Raw genomic sequence first — 12936 nt, forward strand, 5'->3', positions numbered from 1 at the left:
CGTTCCATACAAATAAATAATAATTTAATTATAATAAGCACTTCCAGTAAAACTATTCATCCTGAAAAGGTAGAGAAAAATAAAGGTGCTGCGAATAAAATAAATGAAGAAGAAAAAAGGGTAACTAAGGAAAAGGATTCTAAACATTTTCAAGCTGAAGAAACGCAAGTTCAACGAGCTCAAAGAAATCAAAAGGGAGAAAACAGGGAATCACCAGTCGAAGATATATATAAAAACTTGAATAAATATGCTAGCCATTGGATTATAATTGGATTAAAAATACTTTATTGGTTACTACATCTAATATTTGACGTAGGTAACATAGTAAGTAGTGCTGATCTTATGATTCCCCCAGGAAAATATGGATGGTATCACACTATACTATATACAAAATATTTTTGGGTTAATATGGCTGCGGCACTCTCAAAAATTTGTATCTTAAATGCTATTAGCAAGCAATTGGATAATTGGATCAATGTCAGTAAACCTGTGTCTTGGCGCAAAATAAAAACTAAAATGAAGGAAAGGAACGAAATTCTCCCCGCACAAATTAGTTTCGGACATCTAGCCAGAGAACCTATTGGTGAAGTAACAATCGAAGAGAACACGGAACCAACATGCGCAGAATATCTCGAAGATCTGTTCAATAAAATTAACACTGTACAACGAATGGCAAGAGAAAATTTGATAAAATCCAAACTAAGACTAACGATCGACGAATTAACCCTCAAGATTTTAAAACAGGAGATTCGATATATCTACTAAAAGAACCTAGTAAAGGAAAATTCTCCGATCAATATACTGGACCATACAAGGTGCTAGAAATCTTGCAGAACCAGAACGTCAAGATTGAAGTAAAAGGGATTCCGCGAACAGTGCACTTAAACAAGCTAAAACTAGCGCATAACCGAAATAAGCAATGAATAAAGTGATTTCAGTGGGCAACGTAGTGCGGTAGTGTATGTTGTAGTGCTGTTCGTCGAATAATACAGATATCGAACACCTAAAAGAGAAAAGGGAAAATTATTATATGCACTCTAATTATTGTTTGAATATAAAACGTGTTGATTCAATAAATAATTAAAAGAGTGAAAGTGAAAGTTACCTTGTGAACAAGTAATCATCATACGAGAAGGTTTACGTGCAAAATAGGTTATGGATCTCGGTTTGCGAAACACCATGTACAACAGCCAGCTGAAAAATAAATGAACAAATTAACTTCAACTGCCTTAATGCAAAATACAACAGTACTAAATGTTATAACAATACTATGGAAGCATGGCACTGTTCGTCGAACAACACAGATGGCGGAAACCTGAAAAGAAAAAGAAGTTTATTACAAATGCTCCGATTACTGTTTGAATGTAAAACGTGTTAGTTCAACGAATAACTAAAACAGTGGAAGTGCAACTTACCTCGTGAACAATTAATCACCATACAAGGAAGTGTACATGCATGAATGTCGCAGATTAACAAGAAGAAATAAAATAGCTGATAAGTGTAGAAAGTGGTTAGAAAATAATTAAGATAGATTAATTGAAAGTAAAAGGATATCTTATTATGTATTAATCTACGTAGTATTGTTATATTATTATATCTAACATGTAGAAGTGGATTTTGTAATACACAATAGCGGTCGCACACACAATGCATTATACACATATTAAACTAAATAAACTAAACAGTACCTTTATGGCCACAGATATAAGACGATTGAAGACAACCGTAGTAAGTATCCAAGGCATATCGAAGAATCAGGTGATGTTGTGGGAATGATCTAGGTAAGTGATGCAGCATCGGAAGAGTAGAATCTGAAGAATTACAGACAATGTTAATCTAACAAGTAGGTTTTAATCACTAATAAGGGAACTAACTCATATCATACACAAAATAATAGCAAATAGCAAGTACATGCAATAATAAATTAATAGGGAAAATAAGAAAGGTTAATAAACACAGGAATAAGTTAGAAATTAATCAAGATAGACTAACTAAATATTAACAACATGACTGAACTCGGTGCAAAGGAATAAAGTTACGTTACACAAAATATCTGGTAACACAATACACAAAAAAAAAAAGAAAAAAAACATTAACTAAATTAAACAAGATTTATATAAATGCGAGTCACGTATAATCAAAACAATGACTATCGAAATTCGAAAACAACACAATCTATGCTATCGCATTAAGGTAGCACACGGTATTGACACACACAATATCATGAAACACAAACAATATTACAGAAACACTACAAAATAAACTATAATGATTAACAAATTAACTATTTCAACAACACGCTACTGTTGACATTAAACAAACGATACACGCAAGCGACCATGTTGAAAATTCGTCGCACGCACCCCAACACAAATAATAGCTAATACAATGTAATACAGCATTATAAAAGCAATGCTAGGTACTGAACACAAAAAAAAAATAATAAAAAAAAAGAAAAAAAAAAGAGAGAGATAAGGAAAATATATATAATAAACAACAACTAACATAACCATAACATATTATATATTATACCACATACAGGGATACAGTATTTGTACAAAGGGATAGGTCCGAACAAAACTTATAAAAAATTATAAAATATATATATTAACTGTTTTCGTATGTATGTCCAGAACAGGTGGCGAGTTCATCGACCCTAACATAGAGGACTCAGACGGGCCCGTACCCGCATTCGATCTGGAAGCGACGGAGGATGTTCAGTCTTGCCTCTGTGTTCGGTTGATACGTTCTGTCTACCATTTAGATAACGGTCATCTTTGTCAAGACTGTTTCGATAACTTAGATCCAGACCACCAGGACCTATGTGACGACCCACCCACTCATTTCATATGCGGAGTATCCGCAAGAACACGAATATCATACTGTCGTATGTGTGATATAAACCTAGCGGACCTACAACCCGCTATATCATGCCTCCAATGCATGATCGTTTACACTAATCTAACTCACCTTGAAAGAAACTTTTTAGTTCAAGGAATAGCAATCCGCGCCGTAGAACTATAAAGTACTTGTATGCTACGCACAAGACCAAATACTGATGCTATCCACCTGTAAACAAACGACATTTATAATTATGCATATAATTTTCACTTATGTTTACCAATATATATATGCACGCATGTTGTAAAGTAGGCGATATCTATGACACTCACTTCCATTGATAATCCGAGTGACTCGTAAAATAAGTCGTCATATTTATCATTACACGCACATATATATATATTCAAAGACAAGCTATAATTGTAATATCTATTCCTATAGATAATATATACTTATATATTTATAACGATAAAACAAATCTCATCTATATTACTTAGCAATACGTATGCATATACGTATATAATTATAACCCAGGTAGCATTCATGGTATTTATTTTCACCGATAATAAGTTTTAACAAAAAAAAAAAAAAAAACATATAAATATAAATTTTTTTTTATATATATTAATAATAATAAAAGATTATTCTTATTTCTAATAAACTCAAGAGTAAGAAACAATTTAATAAATTGTTAATAGGAAGATGAATCGCCTGGTCATCGTACTTACCCTCATCAAAATAGCATACGGCCTGGTAGGATATGACTGCAATGGCAACCACCTCAACGTTACCACTATCTCTCTAAACTCCATCGGGGACTGCAGCATACAGCCTACAATGACTGAAACCCAAGATATTTATATACAACTATTTCAACTCTCAGAATTTGAATTTACCAAGGTAAGGCAATGCAAGGTGCAAATAACTCGAATTGTATATTACTGTGGCATGCACTTTCACACGTCGGCAGTGCATAACGGATTCGCCGAATACCTCCATGAAACAACCGACCAACAATGTGCAAGGATGCACCAAGACGGCACATTTTCACTCGGACCACAAAACCTTATAGTTGGCCTAAAAGATAATGCAACAGAAACAAGGTCGCTTGTCCTAGCCGGCAAGCTAACAGACGACGGCAGCTGCCAGGGAACACAGTATGTAGACCCATACGGGAGCTGGGAAAAGGTCGTCGTACAAGCAACAGTAAGGATAAGTTTAAAATCAGCAGTTGTGCCAGTACGGATCGAGGCGAACAAAATTCTACTGAAATCAGGAACAATATGTACCTTTAGCGAAGGAAACTGTCTAGACGCTGAAGACGGATACACTTATTGGCAACCACAACCACCCTCACCATGCAAATTTGATCAGTACGATGTGCTATATGAAGGAATTGCTACAAAGATCCAGGAAATAAAAACCAACAGAGAATCAGCACAACCAGTTTACGCACTAACAACGCAAGAAGTAACATTTGCACTGACTAAAACCGGAGAACAGCCACTGTGTGGATATACCCTACTATCCACCGAACACCCCAAATAGTTGAAACAACAAGAGGAAATACGTTTATCTCCAAAAGCAAGACAGCAGTCGAAAACTTGGACATATTCGCATACGTCAACTCAAAATTCATTTACGTAGAGAAACATATTAAACGACAAATGACAACATTGTACCATGATATACTGACACAAAGATGTACCACGCAGAAGAAACTAATAGAAAATGCTTTAAGCTTAGCAATCTTACTGCCCGATGAATTTGCATATACCATATCCAAAACCCCAGGACACATGGCCCTGATCGCAGGAGAAGCAGTCCACATAGTCAAATGCATTCCGGTACAAGTAAAAGTACGACATACAACAGAATGCTACTCGGAGCTACCCGTTTGGCAAGGGAATCGCACCGCATTTTTAACGCCAAAAACACACATCCTAACGCAACACGGAAACCACAGAGAATGTAGCGCGGTACTACCTACGCTATACAATATCGACGGACTCTGGCACAAATTCGTACCAAAACCCATGGAAACAATTGCACCACAGGAACTCCGCCCGGACGTACGCCAAACGTGGCAATATTCAGCACCATCGTCGTTGGCCACGAGCGGAATATATACCCAAAAAGACCTCGATGCACTACGGGACCACGTCATGTTCCCGGCAGAAAAATCTGCAGTTTTGAACACATTGGCCAGAGGAGCAACAGGAAAAACAATCGTCCCTGGAACAGTAAACATCCTGGGAATGATGGACGAAAACACATTAACGACAATAGCAAAAAATACCGTATCAAGCTTATGGATTGGTTTTATGGAATTTGGAACTGTCAGTGCAGCAATATTTGGAATACTTGTAATATTTAAACTAATCAAGACGATAATAGATATAGCCATACACGGATACCAGTTACGTGAAACTTACGGATGTGGAATCGCCCTATTAGGAGCAATAAGCGGCTCAGTTACCCACCTGCTACTATACCTCAAAAGAAAACGAAATATCGATGATCAAACAGCACAACCTCCAGGGATATCGATAACACCGGTAGTCACTTAACAACCAACGCCATCTACGTCCGCCTTGAGCGAACTCAGAGACACCATCAGTCAAATTTCCTTTGGAAATTTGAACTCCAAGGGCGGGGGTGTCACGTCCCGCGCTCCGCACGCGCCGTAACAAGAACAAGAAAACTATTCTATACAAAACGCGCGAATAAAGATTTGAATGCACAAACGAACACACGGCGCTACGAAACTAAAGGAAGGATTAACAAAGCGAGGGCGACTAATAAATCCAACCAATATAAAATAAAATAAATAAAACCAGCTAACGGATTGAACGAGTTACGAACCAAACAAATAAACCAGAAATAAGAATAACTACAAAAAGGGAAATAATTGAAGCGCCAGAAATACATGTATATATAAATATATTTTAATCAATCAACTTGGAGAGTTACATATAAGTATAAACATATATGCTAGATATGTAATAAACTAGTAAATATTAGCGTTAGTGCTTATAATACTATGCAACAAATACAATATTATCAATTTATGAAATATAAGTATATACGAAGTTAAAAACTAATAGTCTAACGAATACATAAAACATACAATATTGTATTATTAAAGAAATAAAAGTTACATTGTCAGAAACATATATATATGTGTGCGCATTCTATTAAACAGAAACATACTTAAAACTAGCCTACGTTCCGGTAAAGAGTTATAAAATAAGAACTACGCTACGAAACATGCATGTCTCTATATAAACATATAAAAATCTATATTCTAAACTACTACTAATCTATGTGCATTCTACAATCTGAAATACATATTTAAAACTAGCCTACATGCCGGTAAAGCATTATAAAATAAGAACTACATTATGAAACATGCATGTCTCTATATAAACATATAAATAATCTATTTTCTAAACTAAAACCACTATTAATAATCTACAAAAAAAATAGAACACACAACGCAACACTTGGGACCAAGCGACAACCTGTCGACAGGCCAAACGCTCAAAATAATTAACACCGCAACGACTTGAGGAATTGCTTACAGAAATTCTGTCATCAAGCACAAATATGTAAACACACATTAAACGCACAATAATCTAGAAACAAAACCTTCAATACTATGTTGTCACAATACAAAATATATATGTATATATGAAATCAAATGATTGACACATAACCTCAAATACACAACACTATATCACAAAAGAATCTAAATGAAAATCACTTTGCCAGAAATATATACATATATGCGTGTGCGGGTGCGTGTTCTATCTTATTAAATGAAATTAATATAAAATAAATAATTAACATTTCATTTCGTACGAACACTACATGAACGAGAGAAATATACATATAAATACGTTTATATATATATATATATATATATATATATATATATATATATATATATATGTATGTGTGAGTGCATATGTTTTATATTATCGAATACTCTATAAAATAAACTACTCAAAACAATAAATAACGCAATCGAAGAATTACAAAACATTAGCCATATTGAAGTGACACACAACATAAACATATATAAATATATATATACATATTATACTATTGTCACTTTAAAACAATATTAATAAATAAATGTTCCAATTGCGGTAGAATAAGGAAAAACGAGCGACAGACGAAAAATTACTTCGATATCAAACAAAACTAAAGACCCGTCACTAAAAACTTTACTGATGACATTTATGAGCAGCCATGTTGGATTTACACGCGTCATGGCGACAGGAATATTAGGGATTAATGGAAGTCAGGCGCGAGAAACAAATCATGAAAACACATTGTTAACACTTTTCTTTAATAAATTCTATGCGCAACTACAAATGTAAAAAAAATATATATATATATAATTAATTAAAAGGGGGGAAATATAAAATTGAAAAAAATAACAAACGTAAAATAGATAACCTAACACTATCACATTCAAAATATATATATATATATATATATATATTGAACACAAAACAAAATACATCAAAAAATTAATAATAACAAGGAACATCAAACAGCGAACCAACGAAATTGAAGCAGCTACACTAAATCAAAATCGAAGCAAGGAGCTCCGGGATAAAGTTCGCTGAACTCACGCATACACCAATAGCGCACAACAGGGGAAATTCCCTTTCTCCCAGAAGCGTGGTGACGAAGATGTGCCTCCAAAACCTCTTCGGGAATTTCATTCGCAAAACGAACTTTCACGCAACGATCGGTATCAACGATTTCAACCAGAGGGGGTTCCCTCTCCAATACGACGGTCTCTGCATCGAAGAAATTCTCGTCGAAAGTAACCAAATCGTCAAAGCCCAATTTCGACACGGCCTCGGCACCAATGTTGAATAGTTCCTCCAACCACTCTGATACTCGTGGTTTATCACAGGGCCGCATGCGTTTGATTGGTCCTCCCGAGTCGCCCATGGGTTCTTCGGAATCCCTCTTTCGCTTGAGCTGAGAACAACACGGTATATTTTAAATAAAACGAAACAGGACGAATCAAGCGGACTAAAAACAAGACTAAATACGTACCAGGGAAGTCTGGAAAGGAACCTCTGATGGAAACGACTCCGCAAACATTGTTCGAACGTCGATCACCGAAGCCTAGGGAAATAGCAAAAAAGGAAAAAACAATCAAAATCACAAAAACAACCTTAATATGCAAACATCCAAACTTACGCAAAACAACTCGAAGGAGGAGGTCCTTGTTATGGGAGAGCAGCGGAGCTGCGCGTGTTTACCCAGTAAACATTGAAATGATAATGATGCTGCAGCCATCAGCCCTTCCACGCGCCGAAGAACACCGGTAATTCCCACGGTACAGCACGTGGAAGTTTCTCGTGGAAAGGATTAGATCAGCGTGGAATGCTTCAAATCTCCTAGACGCTAGCTCAGCGGAACACAGGACTGATAAAAACTAAGTCGAAATATGGAATTTGCATTTTGTCACGTACGATTCCAAGAAGCCCAAACTGCAACATCCCGATTCCCACGGAAGCGTACCCCCAGTGGACCACCACCCCGTGGGGGATGGCATTATAAATAAGCGTAGCAACATAGCGCAGCGCTCATTATTATTCTGGTGAACATTCTTATTACGGTTCATTATTCTTTGTTCATTATTATAGTGTCCATTCTTCTTATAATTTGCGTTCGTTCATTTTTTATAGTGTTCATTCCTTACGGCTCATTATTCTTCGCTCATTAGTTTGTTCATAATTCTTGTGATCGTTTGTTATTACGGCCCATTATTAATTTATTACTACGTTCGTTATTGCGCTCGTCACTGCGTTTAGAAATTTTGTATAGTATTTTGCGTTTCGGGGTCTTAATTTTTTCGGTCAAGAAAAGAGAGTCGCGACTAAGTAAAAAGAAAATTTTATCTTTGAAGTCCTCATTTCATCGTTTAAACACAAACGCGCATTGTAATTGCGGTATTAATCCAGCTAAGTGAATTGCTCAGTCTGTATTAAAATAGATAAATAAAGTAAGAGTTGATAGTAAACTATATTCGAGTTCAAATAATAAACTCAACAAAACTTCGACGACCACCGGAGCGGCTGAGGCAATGGCACCAGACAGCACCTACTCCTCAAGGTAAGAAAATTAATTTTGAAAATTTCCTTCTTCTCTGGTAATCTCGTTGCCCTCGAGAATTGAATTAGAACTTCCTATCATCGATTTCGTTATATTTTCGCGAACGGTTTTGAAGATAGAATCATTGTTTAAACTTTTAACAAAAGAGTTGTCCGCTGTGTCGGCTTGTGCGAACGGTGTTTTCAACTACTGAAACATCCACTGATCTTCGCATTCCTCCTCCCATTGTTGGTAAAATATTACCCGCCTTTGGGCAAGGCTTGCGAAATCACATAAGTCCCGCACAGGAAGGACTATTAAATACATCGTCGGGGTCAATCGAAAATTAAGAACAATACCGGCGTTGCTATTAACTGATATTCTTGCCATCATTGCATGCGATTGTAAGAGAGATATAACAGAACAATTTCCCTTCGAGAATTTAACCAAAGGATCGTTCGCTGTGTTGGCTTGTGCAAACGGTGTTTTCGCTTATCGAAAACACCCATCGATCTCCGCATTCCTCCTCCCACTGTTGGTAAAATATTACCCGTCTTTGGGCAAGGCTTGCGAAATCACACGAGTCCCACACAGAGAGGATCGTTAGAATCATCCCCGATTATTAAACTCAAAAGGCAAGAAAATCGTGGTGACAGAATCCATCGTAGTAAATGAATTGAGTTTCGGTCCTAACGGCAAACTACTACAGCGAAATTAAAAGAGAAGAAGAAGTCAAACGTAAAAATAAATTTATATAAAACAACGAAAAATCTCACATTCCTATCCAATCCAGCAACGCTAAAATATATATTATCTAGCTAATAAAATATATATATAATAACCTAAGCCATTTTACATTCAAATAAAAATCCGTTCAACGAGGAAAAATATTTATTGTACCCAGCTTTAATCCTCTCCCGTGCTAGTATCCCTGCGCATAGCAGGTTAGCCGAAAAGTGGAATTCGTTTACCAGTTGCATTAAGCGTCAGTTAACGCTACCCATTAAGCGTAAAAGAAAATAATAAAAATAAAATATTTTGAAATAGTCCTTAGACTATTTCTGGTGGCAGCAACTACCGTATTAATTAGAAATCTAAATCAGTATTAAATACACAATAATATCATTTCAATTTATTTCCCTTCCGATTAAATTCAAAACTCAAACTATAAAAAAAAAATTTTTCAGTAAAATTTAACTTTAAATTTGATCGATTTAAACAAATAGATACGTAACAGAGTAAAGTAATAAATTTTTGGTGGCAGCGGTGGGATACGCTCCACGGAGGATTAAAGTTGGTTTAAACGGTTCGATTCGCTCCACAAGGGATTAAAGTTGTCACGATTATCGATAAAATATATACCTAAGAAATAATGTCGACTAAATTAGAATCGTTGGACAAAGGCATGATCTTGATGTTATCGGAAAAACTTAAAGCATGGGATGCGAATTTTCGCGACACGAGTACAACAATGAATAAATTACAAGACGATGTGCGTTCATTGAAAATAAAAAAGGAAATCAAGACACCCGTATCATCGCCGATAATTTCCCAAGCGACAATACCGATAGAAGTTAATCCCCAATCAATTAAGTTAAAAGATGCAATAGAGACAGTACCAGTGTTCGACGGACATCGACCCTCGGTATTTCGATTTTTAAGAGCATGCGAGCGTGCACGAAACATGGTTCCTAGGCATCAAGAATCTCAGTTAGTAAAATTATTAACGAATAAGCTTCGCGGACACGCGTTTCTCGCCGTAGAAGACACAGAAGTAATAAGTTTAAACGATTTCGGGAATAAATTAAAAGATATGTTCGGTCCGGGAAAAACGGTTAACGAATATAAAGGGGAATTAGCTACAATATTTCAACGACCGGGAGAAGATATTTTGGACTACATAGAACGCGTCAAAGATCTCAGGCTGGCGACAATGAACGGGGAAAGGTACGAGTACGGCACCGTATTTCAAGATAGGATAGATCGAGACACGAGGGAAGCTTTCGTTAAGGGGCTCCCAAACGAGGTGTATTTACGAGTAAAGATAGCAGGATACCAATCCTTGGACGATGCGTACCGCTAAGCCGTGAAAGCAACACGAGAATTAAAACAAGTGAACAATAGAATTCGATACCAACGTCCGACACCTTCGGATAATTATAACCAAAACAACGCTCATCCACCATACAATAGTATCTATACTGTAAACAACCGCCAGGACTGGAGATTTGTACCGCCGTCGCAGAAACATCTAAACAACCCGGGAATAGAAGAAAATGTCAGGAAAGAAACAAGAGCAATAACTTGGGAAGAAAAACGCATAAATAAATACCTCGATAGAGATCTAAATCAAAAGAGAGATGCTGATCATTTCAACCAATCAACTTTTCAATGCAAACACCATTCCGTTGCTGTGATAAGGGATAATGTCACGTTAAATAATAAAAGGACGCACGGTGCCATAGACAGGATCATGAGTGAGAAATTTTCTGAGTTACCAAACAAGATAAATAATGTTAGTGCCAAAGAACTTTCAGACAAAGCAGAAACTAGGAGATTGAACGACGAGACGACAGGCAATGCTTATCCACTGCCTAACATCACAGAGATATTGGACCCGCTGGGAAGTGCAAATCGCCTCTCCACGTTCGACTTGGCAAAGATACAAAAGCAAGACTCCACGAATTTCGTGAATGTTTCAACCATAATAGGAAAAGAGATAGCGAGTGCATCTCACTCAAAAACTTCTATAAAACCATCAGAAGGAAACTTTATCGAACTCAAAGCCAAATCATTAAATTGCAAGGAAGATCACACTATAGAAAATAAAAATATAGCTATCCCTAAATCCAAAACAGAATCTATAAGCAAAAAGGTTTGTAATAAAAATTCAAAGAATAATTCCAAATCTACCAAAAATATTCCTAAACGTTCCATACAAATAAATAATAATTTAATTATAATAAGCACTTCCAGTAAAACTATTCATCCTGAAAAGGTAGAGAAAAATAAAGGTGCTGCGAATAAAATAAATGAAGAAGAAAAAAGGGTAACTAAGGAAAAGGATTCTAAACATTTTCAAGCTGAAGAAACGCAAGTTCAACGAGCTCAAAGAAATCAAAAGGGAGAAAACAGGGAATCACCAGTCGAAGATATATATAAAAACTTGAATAAATATGCTAGCCATTGGATTATAATTGGATTAAAAATACTTTATTGGTTACTACATCTAATATTTGACGTAGGTAACATAGTAAGTAGTGCTGATCTTATGATTCCCCCAGGAAAATATGGATGGTATCACACTATACTATATACAAAATATTTTTGGGTTAATATGGCTGCGGCACTCTCAAAAATTTGTATCTTAAATGCTATTAGCAAGCAATTGGATAATTGGATCAATGTCAGTAAACCTGTGTCTTGGCGCAAAATAAAAACTAAAATGAAGGAAAGGAACGAAATTCTCCCCGCACAAATTAGTTTCGGACATCTAGCCAGAGAACCTATTGGTGAAGTAACAATCGAAGAGAACACGGAACCAACATGCGCAGAATATCTCGAAGATCTGTTCAATAAAATTAACACTGTACAACGAATGGCAAGAGAAAATTTGATAAAATCCAAACTAAGACTAACGATCGACGAATTAACCCTCAAGATTTTAAAACAGGAGATTCGATATATCTACTAAAAGAACCTAGTAAAGGAAAATTCTCCGATCAATATACTGGACCATACAAGGTGCTAGAAATCTTGCAGAACCAGAACGTCAAGATTGAAGTAAAAGGGATTCCGCGAACAGTGCACTTAAACAAGCTAAAACTAGCGCATAACCGAAATAAGCAATGAATAAAGTGATTTCAGTGGGCAACGTAGTGCGGTAGTGTATGTTGTAGTGCTGTTCGTCGAATAATACAGATATCGAACACCTAAAAGAGAAAAGGGAAAATTATTATATGCACTCTA

The 12936-nt window shown here is 36.0% G+C and overlaps 1 protein-coding gene across 1 annotated transcript; it reads right to left on the minus strand.

Moving 5' to 3' along the window:
- Positions 1-5767: 5767 nt before the first annotated feature.
- Positions 5768-8184, minus strand: LOC143304352 (uncharacterized). Its single transcript, XM_076626806.1, has 3 exons — positions 8071-8184; positions 7924-7995; positions 5768-7845 (listed from the first exon to the last, which is right to left on the minus strand). Exons 1-3 carry the CDS (start codon positions 8167-8169, stop codon positions 7432-7434), a joined length of 585 nt encoding a protein of 194 aa, XP_076482921.1. The 5' UTR covers positions 8170-8184; the 3' UTR covers positions 5768-7431.
- Positions 8185-12936: the final 4752 nt, after the last annotated feature.

The sequence above is a fragment of the Bombus vancouverensis genome, unplaced genomic scaffold (genome assembly GCF_051014615.1).
Source record: "Bombus vancouverensis nearcticus unplaced genomic scaffold, iyBomVanc1_principal scaffold0031, whole genome shotgun sequence".
Lineage (NCBI taxonomy): Eukaryota > Metazoa > Arthropoda > Insecta > Hymenoptera > Apidae > Bombus > Bombus vancouverensis.